General features: G+C 48.6%; 11 protein-coding genes and 1 non-coding gene across 12 annotated transcripts; 2 read left to right on the top strand and 10 right to left on the bottom strand.

The window, feature by feature from the left end:
• Positions 1-2,085: 2,085 nt before the first annotated feature.
• On the bottom strand, positions 2,086-4,923 carry EDB91DRAFT_21794 (NOL1/NOP2/sun family RNA met). Its single transcript, XM_041326493.1, has 7 exons — positions 4,291-4,923; positions 3,764-4,240; positions 3,605-3,710; positions 3,365-3,542; positions 2,941-3,311; positions 2,442-2,886; positions 2,086-2,387 (listed from the first exon to the last, which is right to left on the bottom strand). The coding sequence occupies exons 1-7, from the start codon at positions 4,656-4,658 to the stop codon at positions 2,293-2,295; spliced, it is 2,040 nt and encodes a 679-aa protein (XP_041184365.1). The 5' UTR covers positions 4,659-4,923; the 3' UTR covers positions 2,086-2,292.
• Positions 4,709-5,566, bottom strand: EDB91DRAFT_1093193 (FUN14 family-domain-containing protein). Its single transcript, XM_041316794.1, has 3 exons — positions 5,259-5,566; positions 5,045-5,208; positions 4,709-4,994 (listed from the first exon to the last, which is right to left on the bottom strand). The coding sequence occupies exons 1-3, from the start codon at positions 5,536-5,538 to the stop codon at positions 4,785-4,787; spliced, it is 654 nt and encodes a 217-aa protein (XP_041184364.1). The 5' UTR covers positions 5,539-5,566; the 3' UTR covers positions 4,709-4,784.
• Positions 5,567-8,054, bottom strand: EDB91DRAFT_1093191 (uncharacterized protein). Its single transcript, XM_041316793.1, has 9 exons — positions 7,941-8,054; positions 7,741-7,884; positions 7,534-7,685; positions 7,394-7,480; positions 7,280-7,340; positions 7,163-7,230; positions 7,056-7,109; positions 6,939-7,007; positions 5,567-6,885 (listed from the first exon to the last, which is right to left on the bottom strand). Exons 3-9 carry the CDS (start codon positions 7,586-7,588, stop codon positions 5,762-5,764), a joined length of 1,518 nt encoding a protein of 505 aa, XP_041184363.1. The 5' UTR covers positions 7,589-7,685; positions 7,741-7,884; positions 7,941-8,054; the 3' UTR covers positions 5,567-5,761.
• Positions 8,055-8,134: 80 nt separating this feature from the next.
• On the top strand, positions 8,135-8,970 carry EDB91DRAFT_1241583 (uncharacterized protein; the record flags this gene model as incomplete). Its single annotated transcript, XM_041322093.1, has 2 exons — positions 8,135-8,290; positions 8,347-8,970. The coding sequence occupies 2 exons, from the start codon at positions 8,135-8,137 to the stop codon at positions 8,968-8,970; spliced, it is 780 nt and encodes a 259-aa protein (XP_041184362.1).
• On the bottom strand, positions 8,720-10,789 carry EDB91DRAFT_21565 (uncharacterized protein). Its single transcript, XM_041326482.1, has 7 exons — positions 10,513-10,789; positions 10,375-10,455; positions 10,266-10,326; positions 10,121-10,215; positions 10,007-10,060; positions 9,886-9,951; positions 8,720-9,833 (listed from the first exon to the last, which is right to left on the bottom strand). Exons 1-7 carry the CDS (start codon positions 10,550-10,552, stop codon positions 9,181-9,183), a joined length of 1,050 nt encoding a protein of 349 aa, XP_041184361.1. The 5' UTR covers positions 10,553-10,789; the 3' UTR covers positions 8,720-9,180.
• On the bottom strand, positions 10,790-11,524 carry EDB91DRAFT_21579 (DASH complex subunit Dad4). Its single transcript, XM_041326484.1, has 3 exons — positions 11,380-11,524; positions 11,277-11,321; positions 10,790-11,217 (listed from the first exon to the last, which is right to left on the bottom strand). Exons 1-3 carry the CDS (start codon positions 11,437-11,439, stop codon positions 11,110-11,112), a joined length of 213 nt encoding a protein of 70 aa, XP_041184360.1. The 5' UTR covers positions 11,440-11,524; the 3' UTR covers positions 10,790-11,109.
• On the bottom strand, positions 11,518-13,351 carry EDB91DRAFT_1093182 (uncharacterized protein). The gene is made up of 7 exons (XM_041316792.1): positions 13,083-13,351; positions 12,944-13,027; positions 12,832-12,892; positions 12,691-12,782; positions 12,588-12,641; positions 12,462-12,536; positions 11,518-12,405 (listed from the first exon to the last, which is right to left on the bottom strand). Exons 1-7 carry the CDS (start codon positions 13,120-13,122, stop codon positions 11,621-11,623), a joined length of 1,191 nt encoding a protein of 396 aa, XP_041184359.1. The 5' UTR covers positions 13,123-13,351; the 3' UTR covers positions 11,518-11,620.
• A 239-nt stretch (positions 13,352-13,590) lies between these two features.
• On the bottom strand, positions 13,591-17,033 carry EDB91DRAFT_1041019 (armadillo-type protein; the record flags this gene model as incomplete). The annotated part of the gene is made up of 10 exons (XM_041312900.1): positions 13,591-13,787; positions 13,837-13,988; positions 14,035-14,138; positions 14,199-14,728; positions 14,792-15,122; positions 15,175-15,323; positions 15,379-16,180; positions 16,240-16,301; positions 16,354-16,457; positions 16,516-17,033. The coding sequence occupies 10 exons, from the start codon at positions 17,031-17,033 to the stop codon at positions 13,591-13,593; spliced, it is 2,949 nt and encodes a 982-aa protein (XP_041184358.1).
• A 1,196-nt stretch (positions 17,034-18,229) lies between these two features.
• EDB91DRAFT_1014370 (aspartate aminotransferase) lies at positions 18,230-18,385 on the bottom strand (the record flags this gene model as incomplete). Its single annotated transcript, XM_041312471.1, has 1 exon — positions 18,230-18,385. A coding segment is annotated over one exon (156 nt), but the record flags the coding sequence as incomplete, so codon positions are not given.
• A 1,046-nt stretch (positions 18,386-19,431) lies between these two features.
• On the bottom strand, positions 19,432-20,374 carry EDB91DRAFT_1093141 (uncharacterized protein). Its single transcript, XM_041316791.1, has 2 exons — positions 20,096-20,374; positions 19,432-20,043 (listed from the first exon to the last, which is right to left on the bottom strand). The coding sequence occupies exons 1-2, from the start codon at positions 20,201-20,203 to the stop codon at positions 19,921-19,923; spliced, it is 231 nt and encodes a 76-aa protein (XP_041184356.1). The 5' UTR covers positions 20,204-20,374; the 3' UTR covers positions 19,432-19,920.
• Positions 20,375-21,063: 689 nt separating this feature from the next.
• On the bottom strand, positions 21,064-21,135 carry EDB91DRAFT_t5. The gene has a single exon. It is a non-coding gene; the product is annotated as a tRNA-Glu (tRNA).
• A 2-nt stretch (positions 21,136-21,137) lies between these two features.
• Positions 21,138-23,087, top strand: EDB91DRAFT_1093135 (putative argininosuccinate lyase). Its single transcript, XM_041316790.1, has 8 exons — positions 21,138-21,317; positions 21,369-21,543; positions 21,606-21,857; positions 21,904-22,250; positions 22,301-22,385; positions 22,441-22,584; positions 22,639-22,719; positions 22,769-23,087. Exons 1-8 carry the CDS (start codon positions 21,253-21,255, stop codon positions 23,006-23,008), a joined length of 1,389 nt encoding a protein of 462 aa, XP_041184355.1. The 5' UTR covers positions 21,138-21,252; the 3' UTR covers positions 23,009-23,087.
• The last annotated feature ends 87 nt before the right edge of the window (positions 23,088-23,174 follow it).

Genomic DNA, 23,174 nt, shown 5'->3' with positions numbered 1-23,174 from the left:
ATGCACAGCACGGTGACCGAAGTGGGGGCTGGGTCGGGACATTACAGAGGAAGGCAATAGTAGAATGTTGATGTAGCGAATGTAGCGAGGTGATCGTGCCAATTAGGCTACAGATAACAGCTGATACAAGGCGTCTGCAATCAATTTTTTTTCCTGTAGGTTCTGATGGAGACGATCCCCATGAATAAGTAATATCATATTGAGACGGCACCTGTCTCGTAGACCGTATGTGGCACATCCTAGAGGACGTATCCGAGGGGTTGCGAAGCCGTGTCGCAGCATCCAAGTACAAACCAACAATTTGGCCATTGGAGAAAGCGCCCCCAATGTTGTAGATAGTATGAATACATTGAATTCTGAACTTCGACGTATTGTTCCAGAGCTATGTCAGTTTATTTGATGGTACGTGGTATTGGTAAGTTTCGGAAAACAGAACTGGTAGAATCAAATTGTGAAGATTTGTGATGCAATGCTTGGCACAATTACGCAACAGTCACGCGTCACAGTAACCCATGAATTTGGGCGTCTGTCACAGGTCACAGGCCGTCATGTTGGATTGACTTTACAATGTCAGATTCAATTTTTGTTTACAAGGCTGCCCTTTTGCGAAACCCCCCCCCCCCCAAAAAAAAAAAAAAAGTGTGTTTTCTGCCTATCATGTCACTAGAATCAATCTCAATGTGGCTCATGTGGTCTGATATTTGCAGCATTCCACTTCTGTGGGTGTCCAAAATTTATGGTTGTCACATGTCACAGGGGGTGTCAAATTGAATGAAATAGCACAGTACTTGAATCCCTGCTCAAAATCAGAATTCTTCTAAGGCATGAGTATGTTCATGACAAGGGCAGTGCATAGCGTGGTGTCTTATCTGCTGTATACCACATAATGCACATTACGTGTTTCAACTTGATCATGCCACGCTCATGACATGGGCAGTGCATAGCGTGGTGTCTTGTCTGCTGCATACCACATAATGCACGTTACGTGTTTCAACTCAATCATGCCACGTTCATGACAAGGGCAGTGCATAGTGTGGTGTCTTGTCTGCTGTATACTACATAATGCATGTTACGTGTTTCAACTCGATCATGCCACGTTCATGACAGGGGCAGTGCACAGCGTGGTGTCTTGTCTGCTGTATACCACATAATGCAGGTTACGTGTTTGTTATGCAACTGTATGAGATAGCCATGGCATGATTTAGTTGCATAGCAAAACATGTAACCTGCACTATGTGGTATACAGCAGACAAGACACCACACTGTGCACTGCCCTTGTCATGAACCGAGCAGGGAATCCCCTGATATGGTTGGTGGTGAGAGGGTTCATCGTTGCATCATCAATATCAAATTCATGCATGAATTTTTTATGTGACTGTACAGTTTATGGATAGAGTTTCTCACCCTTGTATAGTAATTAGTATGCTATATATATCGAGGGACATCAATTATGTCTTGCAAGTCTCATCGATGCATCATGCATGCGTGTAGTCGTCCCGCTTGATCTGTGATATCCTATTGACTATTAAGCCAAACCCCAATCCCGGCCACGGTTGTAGCTTGTAACAACTTCGACGCCGAGGCAGGTATCTCATCGCGTGGACCGCAGACATGACACTCACGACCTTGCAGGTCTACTGTACCATCGAGTACGAGTACTATACATAACAAGGGCTGTGAAACCTGTTATTGGAGCGACTCTGGGAGATATGAATTATTATGTGGAGCCCGGCAGCCTAGGTGGAAGGTAGGCGAAGGTCCAGGTAGGCAACTGCCAACCATGATCCTTTTGATAAGACCCACACGCACTTCCCGCCATTTATACACTAGTCTCGAGTCACACCCTTCCTCACCCGTTCGCGTCTTCGCGGCCATCATTCCCTCCGTACATTTCCCAGCGGTCACTGGCCACGCAGCAATCTTACAACCGCCCGCAGCTACCTACCGCCCATGACAGCCCTCTTGTGACCACCCGTTACGTCTGCGACTTTCTAACAACCTCCTGCGTCCTCCCTTCAACCTTGCTCTCTGGCAGCTCCTGCAGCCGCGCACGACCACACAGCGGCACAGGCGGTAGACCAGCTGCGAAATTCATTTTAGGTTCCTTGTACGGCATTCCGCCCCGCACCGGAGATACTCTGAATGTCTTATTATGCGTCTAAAAGGTGATTCGAGTGATATACCATCCGTCCTATAGTAGCAGTGACTCCAAGGGCGTATATCTTTTGGATGTAAATCAAATGTAATATCGGCGGAGGTATATGCAACGAGAACACGGAACGTTGTCATATATCATGCAGCTGCTTTCACTACTTTGCCCGCTACATCTGACTGTCGTCTGCGAGGTACGCGCAAACCCTTGGCCTTCATCTGTATACGTTTGCCCTCTGAGAAAAGATACATGAACAAGCAATAAAAAGGAATAAAATCAATGGACAGACCTTCGATAAACGTTCTGTCCTCCTCTGAATCAAATCCGATATCTTCTTGCTGCTCGTCTACATCCTTCACATTAGCTGACTCGACGTCCTGTGCACCGGCTTTGATCTTAGCCCGCTTCTCCACCTTGAACTTTGCAACGTAGAACCCATCCATGTTGTGCACATGGGGGTAAAACCTCCGCGTCAGCTTCACGCTCGGGTGGAAGGTCTTTCCGCGATACTTCGTAAAACCATCTCTGCCAAAGCTGAGACCAGTATCCACAAGTTTCACATTCGGGCGCTTTCGCAGCGCATAATCGACCACAGCTTCGTTTTCATCAACGGTGACGGAACACGTGGAGTAGACCAGATATCCTCCTGTTTTGGAGTCAGGAGAGACACTGTCAATGGCGCAGAGGATAAGCTGCTTTTGGAGGTGCGATAGGAGGTGGAAATCACGTTCAGACTATGAGAATGTTCAGTAAAGGGAAGAGTTTTAACCTAGAGGTAGAAACCTCACCTTGTTGACCTTCACACTCGAGTCCTTGCTAATAACACCAGTGCCGCTACAAGGCGCATCCAGAAGAACTCTGTCAAACCCACCCATTACCTTGGGAAACTCCCGACCATCGTATGAACAGATAACGACGTTTTTGCACCCAAGACGATGTACATTCGCCGTCAGACTCTTCGTCCGTGCTTTGTTTGCATCATTAGCGAAAACAATACCCGTGTTGTGTAGGAGTGCAGCGATGTGCGTCGTCTTGCCTCCAGGGGCGGAGGCCATGTCAAGCACACGCTCGTTGGGTTGAGGCGATAATGCGATGACAGGAAGGAAAGAAGACGCAGCCTGAAGCATATAGTGACCAGAGAGATACTCGGGTGTCGCACCTATCACAGAACATTAGTTCCATGCAACTCGGGAGAAAAGGATACATATACACCTATCGGTACGCTGCTTTCGAAAATTTGGAGACCAACATTGGTCCATTTGCCTATCGGCTCGAGATTGACACCACGGTTAATGAGGGCTTGCGCAAGGTCTCGTCTTCGTGTTTTGAGCGTATTTGTTCGAATAGTCACTGGTCTTGATACCTCATTCGCTTCGAAGAACTCGATAGCCTGTAGAAGGGGTAATGCAGAATAAGCATGAGACTGTATAGAGAGAGAGATGGAGCACAGACCTCAGAAACAGGAAAAAGTTGGAATAGCTTCTCGGCAAGGAACTCATTGTACCCGTAATAACTAGCAATGTCGGAGACCAGCTGCTCTACATATTCTGACCGTAGCCTGTATATGTCATTCAAAATACAGATCGAATTAAAAGCAGCTGCCTGACGTACCGGCCCTTCGCGCCTAGTTTACTGAAATTGCCCAAGACACGGACACATTCTCGCATCCTTCGCTGAACGACATGGACATCAGCAACATGGTTCTTCTCTTCCGCTCTCTCTTCGGTCGTAGGTAAATGAAATGCTTCTGCGTCTTCTCCTTCTCCTTCCATGTCGATATCCTCGTCACTGCCCTCGAAGGTAGCATTTTGCATCTCCTCGATATCAAGCTCCGCCTCCCGAGCAGCCTTCTCATCGAGTGCACGAGAGCGGGATTCCATGTTCTTGGCAGTAATTGGCCCGTCCTCGTCCTCCCCATCGGAGTCCTCGCCCTCGTCATCAGAGCTATCGTCTGAGACTGTCGGAATAATCTTCGTAGGACGTTCAGCCTGCTTAGATTTTCGGCTTTTTTTGGGGAACAGTTCGACTTCGTCCTCATCGTCTGAGCCAAGATCCAGTTCTTCCGGAACCCCTCGTAAAAGGTCATCGCTACGGTACAAAAGACTTTAGTTAGGCATATGATTGGGGGCGAAACTCACTCTTCATCGATATCTAAGTCATCCAGACCATTCGCGAAACCATCGAGATCTTCCACATCGCTAGCGTCTTCCCATCCATCACTTTCCCCTTCCTCCGAGAGCGGTTTACTTTCCCCCCCGGTAGGAGTGGCCTTGGAGATAATCTTTACATTCTTCTGGGAACCCTTCACCTGCTTTTCTTGGGCCGGAGGTTTTGATAGAAGATCTCCTTTAGCTTTTTTCGTAGGACGACTGTTGGTAGATGGTTCAGGCTCATGATCTACATTTGCCTTCCGTTTTCCGAGCTTTTTTGTCGAAGGTCGAGCTTCATCTGCATTGGGAAGTGGAGCTGGAGGCCCTTGTTTGTACTTTGCTCGGCGTCCTCCCATGGTAGGCTAGTTGATTGGTGGACCGCGCGAGGAGATAGTAGAAAACACTACAGACAGACAAATTACGAGCCATTTTTCCTCTTGCCTGATTTAGATGATTTCCCCCTCTACACTTATAACCTTGCTTCAACCAACACGCAACCCCAACGCAAGTCCAGCAATGAAAGCCGCCCTTGGCTGAAAGTCTGCGGTCAAAAAGTCCACCACCCATGTCCACAGTGACGAAATAGTTGGTGGCTTCTTGTTACCTGACTCGTCCATCGTATACAACAAGTTCTCGAATCGAAAAGCCATGCGACCCCAATCAACACGGACGAGTGACATCGAACCAAGGTACTGTTGAATCGATGAAAAAACGTCGTTGACCAAAAAATCATGTTACGTACTTGAAGGAGGACGAATACACCACCCAAAAAGAACGCGATCATCTTTGCACCTTTTTTGATGAACACACCAGCGCAGATGCCAGCCACTGTACCAAATGACAATTCGTACAGATTGACCGCGGACTCTGGAGGTGGGGCCTGAGGGGGCGGAGTAGGTGCGGAAGCTTGGATGTCTCAAGATTAGCTGGGTTAAGCTACAACAATCCATACGTACCTTTACTGTCACAGTGGATGGTTGACGCGGTGTATGTTGCTATGCCAAGGGCGATCCCTGCAATCCCTGTAGCTGTCAACAAGCTGGGCAGGAGGATCTGCCCTCTGCGTGCAACGCCCAGTCGATTCAAGAGAGGCACATGCGCGCGTGCGGGAAGTAAACGTTGTCGACAAACGACAGAGAGTGAGCGATGGCGAAAGAACTGGATAGTGTCCAAACAGGTCGAACGTGCAATGATTGGCCTGAACCCAATCAATGGCCGGACAAGCGAGAACGACATGAATAACACTACAAATTGTTCGTGTGCTAAAGGGTAATTATGTACGAGCTCGAAGAGAGTCCATAATTATAAGGAAGCGTCTGACGTCATCCTCATAAGGAAACCAATACAGTAATGGATCACAAGACAGCGCTAAAAACTTGCTGGGCAGGTCATATAGACAGACCCTAAAATGCCAATCCTCTTGTAGATTACTGTAAGTGAATGTCCAAGATCATCATGGCTACCGTCCAGCAGCACTAAGCACAAGCCTCCTCCACTCGTCCACATCGACAATAGAATTCGTAGAATCAGTGCGAACGTGTTGCAAGCTGGGTCGCGCTAGGAGAGAAGGCTGAACAGGATCTCGCACTACATCCCGAGGAACATCTGTTAACTTTTCTTTAGAATCTCTCTTGGGGACATCGGAAAGGTGAAGTTCGAATGTGGGTTGACTTGACCCTGCGGAGAATCGTGGAGTAGGAAGGGCAGTCAGCGGGGGGGACAAAAAGCCATTGCTCGAAGTGTTGTAATCAGCTCCTGCAAATTGATGCTCCCCATGATCGTGGACGGTGGTCATCATCGAATGTACAGATAGATGACCGGGGGAGTGTCGCATCGACGATGATGTAAGCAGACTGCTCTGCTGAGTCTGACTTGCGTTGGCGGCCGACGCGTATGCCAGCCGATTAGGTGATGTAGATTTGGCACGAGCAGGTATTGTGCTTTGGGAATACACTGACGCTGAACTTCCGGTGATCATACTCGGGGTTCGATGAGGTGCCTCAGCAAGGGGTTCGGAAACCATGGGGAATTCATAAGTCGACCCATAGAAGCTGCTGGCCACTGAATCACGATTGGCATCTAAAGACTCGCCGATGAAGCGGTCAGGCAAAGGGGGTGACTGAATCGAATGCGAGCGGCGTGGGTATTGTGCCGGAGATGATGAGCCAGATGAGTTCAGGCTTCTATCAGCGTTGTCTGATGCAAGAATTGTTTTCGCAACACTAAACCGGGGAGATGCGTCAGAGTAGACTGAAGTAGTGATCGGCGTCTCCAATTTGATGCGACCATCACCCATTGCTTGTTGTGAAATTTGCAACGAAGAAAATGACGATGTATTGCTACGGACATTGCGAGCGGCGGGCTTTTCGAGGGGACCTGGGAGCTCGGATGCAGAGACATCAGGAGACATCCCCTCCTGGTTTTTCAAGAGCCCTGCGTGAGACGCGGACGACGCGTGAGATTTGCGCATATCGTCCTTGACCTCCGCAATATCAGGCCGATTCTCCAAATCATCAGCTTGAGTTGGGGTGGGTGTGCGAGGGATGAAGGCCACAACAGGGAGGCAGATGGCATACATAAGCACTATCATTACGGTCATCATCATGCGCAAAAGGATGGAGCGAACGAGCACCTACTTAGTGCGGAAATAACCCAAGATCCTGTGATGACGGTTATTGTCATGATGTGACAATTTTCAGTTGAGCCTAAGTTCATTCAGCCTGCGAATCATACACACGGTCAAGTAAACTAACCGAAAGCGGGGCAGGGAAAATTGGGGCTGAGCATCATGAAAACCACGGCACCGGCTGGAGAAGGACACGTAAGTTCTATTACCGCATGCGCAGCAGTCAACACAGACCGACGTGAAGACCCAGGAGTACTGCTGTTCGCACAGCATCAGGCCAAAATCGATATTGTACAACAATCCTGGGCGCCGTAAGCACACTGCAGAGAGAAGTGAAATGCTAATGCTTACATGAGATACAACAAAATCGAACCAACGAAGTCAACAATAATGAGACCGAAGAGTAATCCGCCTGCAATGACAGTGTCAGTGCAGGTAATCGCGTTGTGTAAAGATACTACGGACGCTGGCCGGAATTGTAGCTTGACCAGTTGTTGGCCATATAAACGGCAATGATGATGGACCATGCTAGGGAAATAATCGAGGCAAGAGCTTCGAGAAAAGTCAGGCGCAGTCAAATGTATGATCATACCTATGAAACTCACCGAGAACAATGAGACGAAATTTCCGAAATCTGTTCGGCAGGGTGCTTGGAGCCATTAAAAGGGGGTCCTGGACTCCTGACGTAGCCACAGAAGTCAAAGGATGAACAACTTGAATGTAAAGTAAGAAAGAAGAACAGAAATACAAAATGGGGCTGCCACGATGAAACAAATTAGCCGCAGTCAGTACCAGACGGGGATGGGACCAGCCTTGGTTTGTCATTTCACGGCCACATGTTTAGTAGCGCAGCTGGGAAGGGGCATGGTAAATTTAGTCGCGTATGTACTAGGCGGTGCGCAGCCTGTACTGGCAGCGCTGACGATCGTGGCGTGTCACACTGCCTCGTAACAGCACTAACAGATATTCTGGGAATGAAACGTATTTTTTTAACAAGAAAGGTGACTAGTACCTGCCTGGCGTAGTCCTCGTGTTCCCAAACTTACCGTGACAGTTGAAGTATGTAAATCACGAGGGGCAGCTTGTACTTGACATAGATATCGATTTACGTACTAGTAAGCGGTGCGCATCACTTCCGTAATGGGTAAAGTAGAAATGTACACTGGAGGCACAAATATTGACAGAAATTGCCAAGTTGCAACCATCATGTCGAGTTCAGGAGAACAACAACCTCTCCTCCCATATCCCTACGATGAGGTCGGTGCGTCCCCCGAGCGGCCTAAAGGGACAATAAGTGTCTGGCGCGAGAACGTCTCGCGTATTGTGGAGTCCCAGCGCTTTCACACATTCGTCATTGCCTTGGTGAGCAGCCGGTTTTACATATTATCATTCCCTTTTGACGTGCTAAGCTACTCTAGATTGTTATTGATGCTACATGTGTCCTTGTTGACCTCGGATACACCGTTTTATCCGATGAATGCGCCCCGTCAGATGAGAACCCGGCATGGCTCGAAGCTCTGGCAAATGTATCACTTGCCATTACCACACTCTTTCTTATCGAAATACCAATTACCCTCTGGGCTTTTGGAATCCGCTTCTACATCCCATTCTCAGGTATTACACACGCGGCTTTACATCTGTTTGATGCCGCAATCATCGTCACGACTTTCATACTCGAATTTGTCCTCCAGGGACGCGAACGTGAATTGGCTGGACTACTTATTATTCTTCGTCTTTGGCGACTGGTGAAGCTTGTTGGAGGTAATTTTAAGCTAGAGCCAGTTTTCTCGTCTCGTCTCATGGGCTCTCCAACAGGAATTGCCGTGGGAGCGGCGGAACTACAAGAAGAAACAGCAAAAGAACTCGAAGAGACCAGGAGGCAGCTTGAAGGTACCACGGCTGCACTTGCAAAGGCCCGTGATGAGAACCGCAAGCTGCGTGGCCGGGTGGCCTGGTTAGAGACAGGCTGGATCCGAGGGGTCCGAGTTCTGAGCCGGGCGGATATCTTGAATGTGCGACTTCAATTCTTTCTTCTCATCTAACCCTCTGAAAGCACGTGCTAAGGATTCTGGTTTCGGAATGCTACATCCGTATTACGATGATGGATATATAATGCAATACAATTGTGGTGATACCCCAGTGTAAATGAAAACCAAGTATATATGCTACAGATGTGATGTGTTGGTGAGGCAAGAAAGCTGAGCAACAGGATAAAAGTCCAAGAATGTCATTCAAGAACCAGCTCTATGGAGTCATGGGTTTTCAGCATAAAGATCAATAGCGGTGGCCGCGTCGGCGGGTATCCATTCAGACAATCGCGGGCGCGGGATGGGCAAATCAGGATTTGCAATCCTGTTTGGGAAGATGGTTGGCTGTTGTGGCGTTAAGGGTGAGCCGAACGTATTCTTATCCAGCTGCAACTCTGTGCGAGTCTCTGCGTAGTTGAAGTCTTTTGGACCTGACACCTCTCTAGCACGGGCTTTTGGAGGTGGTAAGGGTACTTTGGGGGAGTAACTGGATGGCAATGGATGTTGTGTCAAAAATGGTTGGTCCACACCACGTCGTGTCTGAAGTTCAAGCTGCTTCGCCCACGCAGGTCGAGTGGAATTGATGGACGGACAACCGCGGGAAAACAGAATGGGCTTTGAGGGCTCCACGACGCGTCCTTCGGCTCTAGAGAGCTTTTCCCAAGTGTCTGCAATGTATTTTGAGATATTGCAAGAACTGTCTCTTTGAGAAGAGGCAGACGATGAGACTTCTGACAATGGGCGTGAGGGAAAAGAGACAGGCATCGATTCGGTGAGATTGAACCAAGGAACCATCGTCACAGGCATATTCCAAAGGGTAGGCATGAAATAGACATGAGTTGCTGCCATTACGCATAGCGTAACACAATAAACAAGCACTGTTGTTGATTGATTAGTGCCAGCTATGAGCAACATGCGATCAGGACATACTGGTGAACGTAGCCAGCCAGCTGATCGGCATAAGCAATGCTGCAGAAGCGCAGATAGTCCACGTAGCTGAAGGAAAAGAGGAAGTCAGCTACGCAACAAGCCACTGATAAACCACACTTACATTGTGATTGGCATAACGCTGGGGGACTAGCGGTTGTGACATAAATGCTGGCAGCTTCAAATCCGAATGATGGTATGTTCAGAGTCATAGATGTTACAGATAGCGATAGCTTACCTAGCTGAAGTATTCCCATCAGCACAGTCCAGCCACACTCAAATCTGACATGGGCAGGCCTGGCTTTGGCACATATAGCCTCCGCCGAGTATGCTCTAATGAAGGACGTCAGGGGGTGATGTAGGGCCAACAACACGACACTTACAGGGTTGTAAGAATGAATATCAAGGCAGAGTTCACAACAAGGAATGCCGCTGCACCAGGCACTGCAACATGTTAGTCGATGACTGTCACCAGGACAGTGACCAACACACCTGACATCCCAGAAGCCGTGAAGGATGCAATATTCCAACCTGCAAATATAGTTGCAAGTAAATTGAAATATAGGATAAGGGCTGCATCGATGTTAGTATCTGGCTGTATCGGGACATTCATTGGCATCGCGTGCTTACTGAAAAATATGGCTCGAACGATCAGGAAGGAATTCTGCATTTCGTGGGCTTGGATGGCGCTGTTGGTCGTGAAAGAGAGAGTGATGGTAGGGAAAGTCGTGGACTTGTGGAAGGTAAAGAACGAAGCCGAGCGGGAATTAATGCGTATGAGTTAATACACCACTCTATGAGCACTATTCGGTCCACCAGAGACAAAGGAGATCGGCCCACGGTCGAGGAACCCGTTAAATATCGAGCATTGTTAACGTGGCAGACGAGAGAAGGCGAGAGCTATAGAACAATAAGAGTGCATGCAACAATAAGAAGAATCAAGTACATTGTCCACATAAGGAAGCTACAGTAACACCGACTTGGACAGCGCAAGAAGATTTTAGGAATGGCTGTGGTCCCGAGCCTATTCTCTTATCAGCGACTCCGTATAGTTGCGCGGTTGAGTGAAGACGTTGAGAGTCTCGTGAACATTGCGGGTGTAAACTATGAACGACGCGAACACCCCACATGATACCATCAACTCATGGTCACTATTTTATGGACATCGGAAATGCTTTCTAACCGAGCAATGTCTAGACGAACCTCGATGAAATGGATCTTGGATGATTATGGAGCCTCGTGTTTTGTCGCTGCTAGATTATACTGGACATTTTTGCGGTATTTGGTCGCCAAATCTGCTGCAATCTTCACAGAGGCATTGGCACGAAGTATTTCCTGTAGATGCCGATTTGCTTCTTAATGGTACTGGATATTTGAATCGCGATAATACACACCTCCACGCAGTGGTTCAGCTCGAGGATCATTTCCGTGCACGCTGACTGTTAGTGGCGATTTGTGAGCTTAGCCGAATCATCATGTATTACAAGACAGACTCACAGCGTTCTTGAGAATACGCTCAAGCAAAATTGCCTGTCGTTCAGCGTGAGGATTCTCCATGATTTACTGGCTTGTGTTGTAATAATAGCAAACGGCGCCGAAAGAGATGTGCACTGAATTTAGTTTCCACTCTTGGCAGGCCTTCAGACAGCTGACAAAACTCAGATTGAGAAGTACTAAGTAGTGTTCTATCGATCTCATCGTGATCTGGTATCGTATAGATATACTCTGCTTCCTAACTTCACGCTGCCTTCTTATCAATAGAATGAACCAAATGAGGAATAGGGTGCCGTGTCTCGTCACCTGATGATGTGCGCATGCGAGGACCTGAAGGCCGTCGAGTGCGGGGATGTGATAACCAATCAGTGGGATGATTAGAAGGGAGCTCCGACGGCTCTTGAGCGCTTCGTCTCGGAAATTCGAAAGCACTGGGTGGTGGTTTCCTTTTTATCCCAACTGGTCGTTCCATAATATTTGCTCGCGGCCAGTCAAACGGTGATGAAGATGGGGGTGATGGAGATGGGGGTGATGCTCGCGCCTGCTGCGCCGGTATTGATGATTGGGCCGGGGTGGCATAGACGATGGACGTATCAAGTCGAGAAGGCGTCGCTTGAGGACCTATCTGCGGAGGAATCAAACCGCGAATTGTTTGCGAATAGACGAGAGCAGGGGAAGGATATGATATAGAGGGAGTATGTATAGCTTCACGCAAGGATGAGGCTGAATCCACAGCCGTCTGTTCTGGAGCATATGGACGATAATGTTCAATCTCGTACTCAGAATCAAGTCCAGCACGATGTTCGTAGACCGCAGGCCGAGGAACTGGGCGAAGCGGTCGAGGTTGATGCGGTTCCGATGTTCCACGTGCTTGTATGAAACGAGGAGTTGTTGGCGAGTTCTGGGCACTAGACAGGCATTGCCGAGTAGATTCGATGCGGAGATAACGAACATTGTGATGCCATACGTCGGGATCGATCCGTTGTGTCGTAACCGCTGTTACGACTAGAAGGAACAGATAAAGAAGCACTGACAACGAGCGGAGCTAATGAGCAGGGTTAGATGAAGTAGTCTGGGACGCATACATATGATAGTACAAGTCCAAGTAAAAGCTAGAAGAACACGGGTCGACGAGCAGGCATCATTGTTCACTAGAGTGGCTAAACACACGCAATCAGCACATTGCCCGGAAAAATGATGATGAATTCAACCTTGGGCGGTGCATTGCGCATGTGGCGCGATTGCAGTCACGGCGGCCGCGCCAGCTAAGATAAAAATGAGACATCTTATTCTGATGTGGATCAACAGACGCACCCAATTGCATGAGCCAGACGAGTGCTACCCATGCACACTCGAACCACACTCGCGCTGAGAGCGGATCATCACAGAGTAAGTCTGCGAAGATACTACAGAAGATGTCAGTATCTGGGAACGAGAAAGACATAAGACACTCGCATTGGCAATATGAAAACAAGGCAAAAGGCGCCCAGGACTATGAGATAGAGGTCGACTTGCACTGTTGATGGAGATTGGAGTGATGGCACGACTCATACGAAAGACTACGTACAAGTCTGACCTCCGTCAGCCTGCACGAGGCTGCGATTCCAGACAGTAACACTGCATATAATGGCATTACAGACGACGAAAAGACCTGTCGGGCGAAGCGTATGTGACAAAGTGTTCACAGGTGAGAAAGCAAACCTTACCGAACAAAACATAACGAGCGAAAAGCAGAGCGGACTTCATTTTCGATGTGGATAGAACTTTAGGAGTACATATGCGGATTAAAGAGCCTGGGAGATAAAAACCGCACGGCGGAAGATAAAACAAGGTAAGAAGTTAGCCACGGAGACCCAGCTCTGTGCAAGAATGGCCGTCTCACATTTACTTAAAGTTAGGTCCCAACTTGCTTGTGCACTGCCCGCTGGGCTTACAAAGTCCGCGGCACCACTGTTAACGCGTTAACGTTCAAACTGCGAACATTCACAAGGATCTATGAAAATGCATTTGATATGACTGTTACGACAGATGCAGTTTAGAATACAAGTGTGATTGAGAGTAATGACAAGGTAAATGAAGGGAGACAGATGAGAGTCCAGGAATAATGTTATTATACACCGATGGTGAATTCGAGGAAATGATGTTAAGAGCCTGTGCTTGCGACCAGATCCAGGAGGCCATTAAGATACGGCTGGTGACTTCTTGATATTTCTTCTACGGGCACAACAAGGGGGGTGGGCGGGAAAATGTCAAGAAACTATCGGAGTGGGAGGGAAATACTCTTTGGCCCTGCTGAAGGTTCGCCACACTAGGAATATAAGACCGAACCTCTGCAGAGGAGTCCTGCTGCAAATGATCTATCATGTCAAAAATTCGATGGGGCACCGCGGATGTAGCGTGCAAAGCGTTTTCTAGTGCAGAGTAAGCAATGCAGGGCAGGGTATAAAATTAGAAACTGACCAAATATCGACCCAGCTAAACGAGCGACGCCAATGCGAACGCCCACTATGCTATCGTTGCTTAACCGTTCGAGAGTGCGCCATCTTGCGTCATCCACTAAGATCGATAACCCGCCTACTGAGGATGCTAGAGCCTGCTGACATGCGACAAACCTACAGAACAATGTAAAAGGCTGAATGAAGTAGATGATACACCTACGTCATCCGTCTTCGAAAAATCGGAGAGTTAGCTAGCGAAAGCATATCCTGGTGAACGATATTGAGAGTAGGTCTCCAGACGTCTTGGAGGGCTATTCGACAGATCTTCAGAACAAGACGAAGCCCTTGTTAATCAGAACTACTGTTTGCCAAGCCTCCACGCACCACAGATATTGCAGTCTCTCTCACTGCACCAAAATCGTCCTCAAGACCTTTTCGTAAAAGTGCGCGTATGCTGTTAGGTCGTTCAGGTCCGCCAGTGAGGTCAGGGATGATCTTGATAACGCCTTCACGTGCTCTCCAATTGCGCAACCAGCCTTCCTCCCATACGTCGAGCAGACCTGTGATCACCTCTTCCCTCGCTTGTCCCTCGCCTAAAGCCTCTACAAAGAGAGGGACAGCCTCAATTGCTTTGAATTTAATCTCGTTGTCGTCATCAGATCGCATTACATCCCACCACAGGCTTATCATATCTCGTTGGGCATTTTCTGGTCCGACGATCTTTGCTAGATCGCCCAGACTTGCAGCTAATGTCCGCCGGACTTTAGACGAGCGGTCCTGTGCGAGTGTGAGGTATAGTCCCCGTAGCTCTCCCCATCGTGCTCGGCCAAGGGTATATGCTACTGCGGGAAAGTTGAAAGCACATGCAAGCGGACGAGCCGGGTCGTCGTCGAATAGCTGCATCGCGACATTTGCTGCACAAAAAAGTAAAGTTTTCATTAATGATCACATGCAGTTAATGAATCACTGATACGCACCTGACAGTTGCTGAAACGGTGATTGGAGAGTAGGATATGGATAACGTTCTCGCGGTGGACAGTTCCTGTGCTTGCCAAGAAACAAACTCAGAAGATCATCGGGCGGTCCACATTCATCGCTATGGAAGGTGTAGACAACTTCTCCGAGAGCCTCCAGGACCCCAGAGCGAACCGGAGCAGATTCGTCCCGCGACAGAGGAAGAATGGTTGAGACAGCGACTGATCGCCGTAAGCCTGACGGCAAACGTGACAAAAGTGCTGGCAGAGCGAAAAGACAGGAGTGCCTCACGTGCCATGCGGGATCGGTACGTAGAGATTCAAACAATGGAAGCTACGGGGACCAGTGGTAAGGACTTGGTGCATTTTGGGTACGGTGTACTCACGAGCGAGCCAATAATAAGCTCATCGGGAACAACCTTTGCAAGAGCACCCAACGCAAATGACGCCTCTCTTCTGACCCAGTGGATAGGATCTCTGCCGACTCGTTCGACTTCTCTTACGAAAGTACGTTGAGTTTCGACTCTAGGTGTGCCTGCAGGGAAAGAATTGTTGACAAATTTATCATGACAAAGCGACATCATACGTACCCCCAGCAACTACGGCAGCAATCAGACTCATGCTTGATAGTCGTCCAACAGCGGCTTGTTCGCTGGGATCCATTTCTTGTTCCTCTTCCTGGCCGTCCATCTCGAAGTCCGAACGTCCAGATTCAGCGTAGGTCGTAGCGCCAGATATAATTTCGCGCTCCCCCGATCCCTCAGCATTCGGCTGGATTGGGCTGTGTTGACCCTCTAGCTGAAGAGATAAGATAGCCAGGGGTGATGGGTCCACCACAATAAGTTCGACTTCATGATGTGGCGGGGGTACACCAACTGGTGGACTAGGGAGATTAGGGACGAACGGTGGGATTAAGGCCGTCGCAGATATGCTTATCGCTGAAGGCGACGGTGTTTGAGTGCTCGGAAAATACGGATTGACAGAACCGTTCCTTGATAAAGGATGATCGGGTTGAGGATGCTCTATCGCGGGAGTATACCACACATCCGCATCATTTTCATCTTCACCTGATTCAAGGCGTCCCATTCCTATCACAAGTTGCTGTATAACCTCTTCTTCGAATAGGCTCCTTTCGTGCCTCTCGAATAATCCATAAGATGGATCATCAACTTGCTGGTCTCCAAGATCATCAGCTCTATGTATTCTGGCCAGTAATTCAACGACGGCAAATCTCGCAGAGCCACTGACAACCCCGTTGGAGCTCAGCAGGAGGGTTGCTAAAATAGGAGTGAATGCCTGGACTGAAATTAATGTTATTTGATCGTCAGACTGATGCTGAGGAGCAAAATCAGCATTGGACAGGTCACTCGGCTCTTCAACCAAGCGGCAATGCTGCACATGGAACGAGTTCAATGACACAGGGTCAAAGTTGTGTATGAGATAAAACCGACCGTTAGAAACCACCACATGATGGAAACAAGCTCCGCTGATAGAGCCTCCTTCACTGCCTCGTCTAGAAATATCATTAAAGCCGGGTAACCCCGGACGATGTACGATGAACATACCTTCATCTACAGACAAGCTCGGGAGTAGCGGTAGGACATACTCGACAGCCTCAATAGGCGATACCTGCGCTAGGAAGGCGGGTAGAGCATGTGAAATAAATACCCTGTACGCAATACTTAGTTCTCAGCGGTTTTAAGGTGCTACTATTACCCAAAGCCTACCTGTGATGTGCTGATCTACTACGAGAAAAAAGGTATATCTTCTCAAGGGTACTTAAACCCTCGTCATCGAGGGTGAAGTCTAGTGCAAAGTCAGGCGAGGAAAGCGCCTCGGGTGATGGTATCGTTTCGATTTCAACAGATGCTATTGGGTGATGATCGGTGAGCGGTGGTGATGGCGGTCTGGAATTATCAAAGGTAGGGACTGGTGGTGGATCTGGTGGTGGATCTTCGCCTTGCGGCGAAGTAACAGGTGTGGAAGGAGCGGTATGGAAGGAAAGCGCGGGCGACGACGGAGGCGAATCAAAAGGATTCTCACCCGGAGAAGGCGAAATAACAGGCGGTAGTACGAAGGCGCCCAGCACCTGTAGAAAAGTCAGAAGTATATGCGAAGGAGAAGTGGTTGTCCTTGCAGGAGCCGATGGACGTCGATGAGCCTCCGAGACGGATTCTTCCGAGGCAACTTCCTCTGAGGCAGGGTTGCTGTGTTGAATATCGACAAGAGACACTACATTACCCATGCTGGCATCAGGTACAGTTAAGAAAATAGAAAAAGATGGGGGGACGGACTTTGGGAAGAGGCCTTTCTATAAGACCCCTTGAGGAAGGACCGCGGGGAATGAAGTGAGGGGGACACGAGGACAACGGGCTGCCCAGCAAAAGAGCGAATTAAGAAATGACGCAAGGCCACAATGCAGCAAGTCAATCTGGTTAGTTTAGCACAAGTTCATTACAGAGCAATACAAACGCATTACTGAAGAACTGCAAATGAGACTTTACACCGTGGTGAATAGCAATATTCACGGTGAAAATTTCAAATATGCAACCAGTGGCCCGGCCGGGATGAGGCGCTAGACAAGCTTGTCAGCGGGTGCCGGGACAAGACGCGAAGAACCAGAAAAAATGTGAAGGTAGACAAGAAAGGGCAATAAGGAAACGAAACCAAAAAGAACAAGAAGGAACCGGTAACGGGAGACTGAGGAGTACAAGATTGCAGAGAATAATTGACACCGCGGAAAATGGGATCAGGTTTTGGACAAGTCCAGAATTGGAACAGCACTGTAAATTCGTTGTGATGTCATCGGCTATAAGGCACATTGACGTCACAAGTTGTGTTCCCCGGTATTCGATCCCCTTCCTTCCCCACGCTCTCCGAATCCCGCGCTCATAACCATGATCCACGTATAATTTAAATTCAATTTTTATATATATAATAATCTACTTACTCTCAGTATCTTAACTGTAGCCATCTAAATCCCTCAAGTAGACTACTTGATTCCCGTATAGCTATATCGTTAGTCCGTTCCTCATTCCCAGCATCCGCTTCGCCCCGTCCACGCGTCAACGGCATGCTCCAGCATCATACGTACAAACTCAAACGTGCTAATCTCGCTGATAATATGAGTACAACTGCCTGGCATACGCAGACCAAAAAGCACAAACTCATTTGAACACGCCAATCTCGTTGATAATATATACTCCGACACGGTCCCGATGTCACCACTTCACTCATCAAATAGCACAGTAAGTAATACCTCTTAGTTCATATTGATTCGCCAGACGTACAATAGGAGGGTGAGTTACTTGTTTACTCCGCCGTGAAATGGTCTCCAGCGTCCTTCGTAGGGGGATGATGTGCAATACATCCGTATTCTTGGCGAAGCTCCGGTCCAACGTTCCTCAATTCGCTGTGCTTTGGGTTCAACGTCACACTGACCTGACACACAAGCATATCCTTCTCCACGATGTACCTAACTGCCCACGCGTCGTGGTCGAGGTCGCCACTTGCAAGGCCCTGGTATGCGCAGTCAAATGATGACCTCAGTAATTTGATGCCGATATTCTTCAAAATGGCCTGCTGGTTAGCTGTAGGAATGCCTGAGTAACTATCGCCGAAACCACTCCTACGTCAACTCACCCCACGTGGGATTTATTATTCAACTAAACATGCTTGGGGACTATCCCAATGGTAAAAAGGGCTAGAAACAAGACTCTTGGTGGTTTGCATCACTTCCGGAGATGGTCCGCACGCGCGAATCGGCGTCAATCGGGTGTCACGAATGAACTTTGCCAGGCTTTGCCGCGCCAGCGTGAACTCCGGTAATCCCGTGGTGGGGAGATACTCAGGATCGAGGTTAGGGTAAGATCATTTAGAGAATTTGAGCGGCCTCCGGTAGCGCAGTGATTAAGTTCAGAGCATGGCGAAGAGGTAAAGTAAACGCACCTTTGATGACAGGGAGGACTCCAGGCTTGTGTACGCGGTTCCTCTTGAATCTTCTGAGGGTACGTATCCACCTTATACGCTGCAGTCGATCTGAACATATATCAGTGAATAGGACGGAGTTGTCGCGGATACGTACCTGTCGGATGGAGCGAGGGAACACGCAATGGTTCTGAAACATGAAAGGGGTTGAATGCCGTGTGCCGTGATGCACTCGTGATTGTGGTGGTGCTCACCTGCCGACATCGCATTTAAACTTGGGATATTATTATAAACTTGCCTTGCACTGTTTACCATGTTGGTTCTATTCCGAGGTAAGTGATGTTGCAGAATGGGCATGTCGCACATGCGGCAGGAGCAACAGATGTGCGACATTGCAACATGCCCTCGCTAAGATCACATGCGAACGAGTGGGTAGGGCAACAAAATCGATGCGCGAAGATCACAACTAGGCACTTGACGGACTACTATATCGGGTTTTTGAAGGAGTGGTGACGACTAGTCTTAGATCTAGATCTTATCTGAACCTGTGGCTTGTTTCATGATGCGAATGGCCCAAGGGCCTAGTTATAAGCAGGATTGAGTATGCTGCTCGGCTATGCCGGTGCCAATGAAAGACCGCTGAACTTATAGCCATTGGCCAGACTCCGCCTGCGTGGTAAGATCAGCTATTCTCCGACAAAAAATCGCATTGCTTACTGGTGTTGCTGCAATCATCCGTGTATCATAGTACAGACGATAACAGAGATACATATTCGAGGAAATCGGATAACAAACTCCCCTTGAAATCATGATGCATGATGATGAAACAGGGCAAATACATATGTGGAGGAAGGCAACTCCATAAGATACCTAAACAAAAAGTCCGGAATAAACCCCGCCCAGCCGCGGCCGGAGATGCCACAATAATACGAACAGACATCTCTCGTTGTCAGCGTACGTGAAAATTCTATTACAAACCAAGTTACAAGCAGCACGACCCACAACAGATTGAGTGTCCTATAGCTGACGGAGAGGTGACAGGAGGTATCACTAGGGTGGGATGGGACGGGATGGTTGGATGGGACGCAATAAATAGAAGATCAAGTAATGTAGAGTAGCAGAATGTGGGGCATGCTGAGAGTGCAGAGGCCAGCGGTAAAAGAGAAATGAGGAGAAACAGAATGTCGGCACGTAGAGGGGAACCATTATGCGGTAGCCATCTTAGAAGCCACAGTGCGTTCGCTCTCTAGCTTCGCCTTATTGCGCTCGAAGGCTTGCTGTCGGCAATCCTCCAGGTTATTGCAATTGTGATGTTCAGGTAGGCGATGCTGTAAGGTTTGAGATTACTAAATATCACGACGGAATGCGCAATCTACTCACTGCTCCACAGAAGTCTACCCTGCAATGTGGACACTGACCAACTATGCGAAGCGCCGCAGAATTACAAGGAGTATCGGACTGGAATTGACAACGCTTCTTGGCAGCCATGACGGTGGCAGGCGAATGAATACCTGTATATTACATCGATTATGAGTTTCAGATCAGATTCAGAAGGGGAGACATACTGTGGGGAGTGGAGAGACGGTCGAATGCGAAACAATGGTGGTGGCAGAAGGGGAAGGAGAGCTGGAGGTGTGTCAATCTTATAAGGCGCACAGCTTCGACGACGCGTCAGCCATGTAACTGCTAAGCCACCAAAAATAGTTGACCAAATATAGTCACCAGCACGTGGCTGGGAATGGAGACACTAGCCCCTACTCCGGGTCCCCGGCGGGAGTCCGAATCGGCGACTTTGCTCGAGCGAGCGAGCATGGGGACGTAACGACAGCACGAATGGAGCTTGCTGAGAGCCACCGGTAGTAGCGAGAGAGTGAAGAAACCCAAGTAAATATTCCTCGTGTCCAGCCAGACGGTTCAGCAATTTGTGGCAATCCAGATGTCGATTTTAGTCGCATCTAGATTCTATCAAGTATCAGGAATTAGGGCTTCGAGTTGTAGCAAGGGCCCTGGTCTCCCTAGGCAGACTCAATCGAAGACCTTTTGACGGTAAGGCCCCCTTGCGCTCTAGGGTCGTACCTCATGCATCATGGCTGGTACCAGTCACAATTGAAATTTGTTACTATCGACCGCAGCAAAAAGTTGACAGACGAAGTTAAGAATAGTCGATGAAATGTTCATAGACGTTGAAGATTTAGTGTGCCATCTCGAAGGGCTCGCCCAACTGCTATCGCATGAGAACAAGATGCGGTGATACTAATAGCCCGTGTAAATTAAAGACGCCGCGAACTACATACTAGTAGTACTAGTACTCCTACTCCCCAGCTGCGAAAAAATAATCCAAAAAGTAATTCGGATACCGGGAGTCGAACCCGGGGCCGCTGTGTGAAAGACAGCAATGTTAACCGTTACACCATATCCGACATGTCATTATCATCCGCCATTGCACTAATGAAGTCCGTAACGTGCACCGGACTGATTCTCGGATCAGTATTTGATCAGTAACTACTGTGAGCTGTCCTTCTTACCGTCGACAAACGATGACCGATCAACCTACGAAACAAAAACTATGGGGCGGGAGGTTTACGGGCAAAACGGATCCCCTGTACGCATATGGTTCGCGATACATCATCACTGATGTTCTGATGGCTTGAAGGATGCACGCGTTTAATCAGTCCCTCAAGTATGATCAAAGGATGCATGCCGCCGATATTCGTGGATCCATTGCTTATGCAAAAGCTCTCCGACGCGTTGGTCTTCTTACTGAGGAAGAGGAAGTCAGAATGACCCAAGGTTTGGATGCTGTAGGTCGAGAATGGGCAAATGGACAAGTACGTACCTCTGTTCACGATCGTTTATTCCAGACATCCTGTCTAATAAATTTACATTACAGTTCCAACCTGCCTCTGATGATGAGGACATTCACACTGCAAACGAACGCAGACTGAGCGAGCTGATTGGTTCACTCGGCGGAAAACTTCATACTGGACGGTCTCGCAATGATCAAGTGGCGACTGACATGCGCCTTTGGCTTCTCGATGAAGTGGATGATATTGAATCCAGTCTCAAAGGTCTTGTGCGCATAATGGTGGAGCGTGCAGACAAGGAGAGAGATATTCTCCTCCCTGGATATACACATCTCCAAGTAGGTGCATGCCTCTCCTATAAGGGGACCACTCACCGTGAGGCAGCGAGGACAACCCATTCGGTGGTCACATTTTCTGTTATCGCATGCTTTTTCGTTCCGTAACGATCTCGAGCGACTTCAGCAACTCATTCCGCGCATTTCCGTACTCCCGCTCGGAAGCGGCGCCCTCGCTGGTAACCCATTTTCAATTGATCGCGAATTTCTTGCCAAAGAGCTGGGGTTCGCTTCACTTGCTGAAAACAGTATGTGGGGGGTCGGTGATCGCGACTTCATCGCCGAATTTTTGATGTGGTCGAGCCTTACCATGACCCACATGAGCCGTCTGGCCGAGGATTTGATCATATATTCTACAGCCGAGTTTGGCTTTGTCACGCTCAGCGATGCATACAGGTATGCCTTTGCACGGACAACAGTCGAGGTGTCATCTGACCCTTCTTTAGCACAGGCTCGAGCATCATGCCCCAGAAGAAGAACCCAGACTCTCTTGAATTGTTGAGAGGGAAGTCTGGGCGCATATTTGGCGATGTACGTCGTGTAGTGGTGTGGTGCTATTAACTTCCACGCGTCAACTCCTTTCTAGATGGCGGGATTCATGATGACGCTCAAGGGTTTACCATCGACATACAATAAGGATCTTCAGGAAGACAAAGAGCCGCTGTTTGACACTGTCGACAACATCTCCGCATCGCTCAAGATCGCAGAGGGTGTCATAGCGACCATGGAGGTCTGTTCGAATCCGTCGTCTATATACCACTCGGTGACATCCTGGCCAAAATAGGTCCATGGCGAAAAGATGCGACAGGCACTGACTATGGATGTCCTCGCTACTGATCTTGCTGATTATCTCGTCCGGAAAGGGGTCCGTATTCTTATGGTTTCACGGTTATAGGTTATTGACCAGTGAGTAGGTACCCTTCCGTGAGACGCACCACGTCTCCGGCCGTGCCGTTGCTTTGGCTGAGGCTAGAAAATGCCAACTGAATGAATTGGCTGTCGAGGACTTCAAGAGTCTACACGAAAAGTTCTCTGATGATGTGGTGGAAGTGTTTGACTTCGAAGCCAGCGTCGAGAGAAGGGCATCTATTGGTGGACCAAGTCACAAGACACTGGACAGGCAGATCGCGGTCTTGCGAGCTGCTCTTGGCTAAAAATAGTACTGATACTACTATTAACTTCGAAATTTGTTTGCTTAACTTGAATAAATTATGCACATGAGCGTCCTCGCAATTCACAGGCATGATACGACAACCTGCGTCTGAGAGAGCGCAGTACAGGGTGACATAGTAGCGGTACTGCATTTACAGCCTTCTGAAT

Source organism: Suillus paluster (genome assembly GCF_016628075.1).
Source record: "Suillus paluster strain FC165 chromosome Unknown EDB91scaffold_1, whole genome shotgun sequence".
NCBI lineage: Eukaryota > Fungi > Basidiomycota > Agaricomycetes > Boletales > Suillaceae > Suillus > Suillus paluster.
The sequence above is the reverse complement of the archived record's forward strand: the minus strand, read 5'-3'. Positions and strand labels throughout refer to the sequence as shown.

Bases quoted from the DNA above. Each gene is read 5' to 3' on its own strand.
- EDB91DRAFT_21794 (XM_041326493.1), bottom strand. From the start codon at position 4,658: ATGGGAGGACGCCGAGCAAAGTACAAACAAGGGCCTCCAGCTCCACTT. The intron at 3,711-3,763 runs GTACGTCAGGCA...TGACATATACAG, and splicing joins AAACTAGGCGCGAAGGGCCG to GCTACGGTCAGAATATGTAG. The intron at 3,543-3,604 runs GTCTGTGCTCCA...CCCCTTCTACAG, and splicing joins AACTTTTTCCTGTTTCTGAG to GCTATCGAGTTCTTCGAAGC.
- EDB91DRAFT_1093182 (XM_041316792.1), bottom strand. From the start codon at position 13,122: ATGAAGTCCGCTCTGCTTTTCGCTCGTTATGTTTTGTTCG. The intron at 12,893-12,943 runs GTACGTAGTCTT...CTCCATCAACAG, and splicing joins GGCTGACGGAGGTCAGACTT to TGCAAGTCGACCTCTATCTC. The intron at 12,783-12,831 runs GCGAGTGTCTTA...CATCTTCTGTAG, and splicing joins CTTGTTTTCATATTGCCAAT to TATCTTCGCAGACTTACTCT.
- EDB91DRAFT_1093135 (XM_041316790.1), top strand. From the start codon at position 21,253: ATGACCGATCAACCTACGAAACAAAAACTATGGGGCGGGAGGTTTACG. The intron at 22,251-22,300 runs GTATGCCTTTGC...ACCCTTCTTTAG, and splicing joins ACGCTCAGCGATGCATACAG to CACAGGCTCGAGCATCATGC. The intron at 22,585-22,638 runs GTCTGTTCGAAT...TGGCCAAAATAG, and splicing joins GTGTCATAGCGACCATGGAG to GTCCATGGCGAAAAGATGCG.
- EDB91DRAFT_1093193 (XM_041316794.1), bottom strand. From the start codon at position 5,538: ATGTCGTTCTCGCTTGTCCGGCCATTGATTGGGTTCAGGCCAATCATT. The intron at 5,209-5,258 runs GTACGTATGGAT...GAGACATCCAAG, and splicing joins CATCCACTGTGACAGTAAAG to CTTCCGCACCTACTCCGCCC. The intron at 4,995-5,044 runs GTACGTAACATG...TCGATTCAACAG, and splicing joins GTGTATTCGTCCTCCTTCAA to TACCTTGGTTCGATGTCACT.
- EDB91DRAFT_1093141 (XM_041316791.1), bottom strand. From the start codon at position 20,203: ATGGCTGCCAAGAAGCGTTGTCAATTCCAGTCCGATACTCCTTGTAAT. The intron at 20,044-20,095 runs GTGAGTAGATTG...CAAACCTTACAG, and splicing joins GGGTAGACTTCTGTGGAGCA to CATCGCCTACCTGAACATCA.
- EDB91DRAFT_21565 (XM_041326482.1), bottom strand. From the start codon at position 10,552: ATGCAGAATTCCTTCCTGATCGTTCGAGCCATATTTTTCA. The intron at 10,216-10,265 runs GTAAGTGTCGTG...GTCCTTCATTAG, and splicing joins ATATTCATTCTTACAACCCT to AGCATACTCGGCGGAGGCTA. The intron at 10,061-10,120 runs GTAAGCTATCGC...TCGGATTTGAAG, and splicing joins GATGGGAATACTTCAGCTAG to CTGCCAGCATTTATGTCACA.
- EDB91DRAFT_1093191 (XM_041316793.1), bottom strand. From the start codon at position 7,588: ATGGCTCCAAGCACCCTGCCGAACAGATTTCGGAAATTTCGTCTCATT. The intron at 7,231-7,279 runs GTAAGCATTAGC...TACGGCGCCCAG, and splicing joins TCGATTTTGTTGTATCTCAT to GATTGTTGTACAATATCGAT. The intron at 7,110-7,162 runs GTCTGTGTTGAC...GTCCTTCTCCAG, and splicing joins ACTCCTGGGTCTTCACGTCG to CCGGTGCCGTGGTTTTCATG.
- EDB91DRAFT_21579 (XM_041326484.1), bottom strand. From the start codon at position 11,439: ATGGAGAATCCTCACGCTGAACGACAGGCAATTTTGCTTGAGCGTATT. The intron at 11,322-11,379 runs GTGAGTCTGTCT...CGCCACTAACAG, and splicing joins AGCGTATTCTCAAGAACGCT to TCAGCGTGCACGGAAATGAT. The intron at 11,218-11,276 runs GTGTGTATTATC...CGGCATCTACAG, and splicing joins AGCTGAACCACTGCGTGGAG to GAAATACTTCGTGCCAATGC.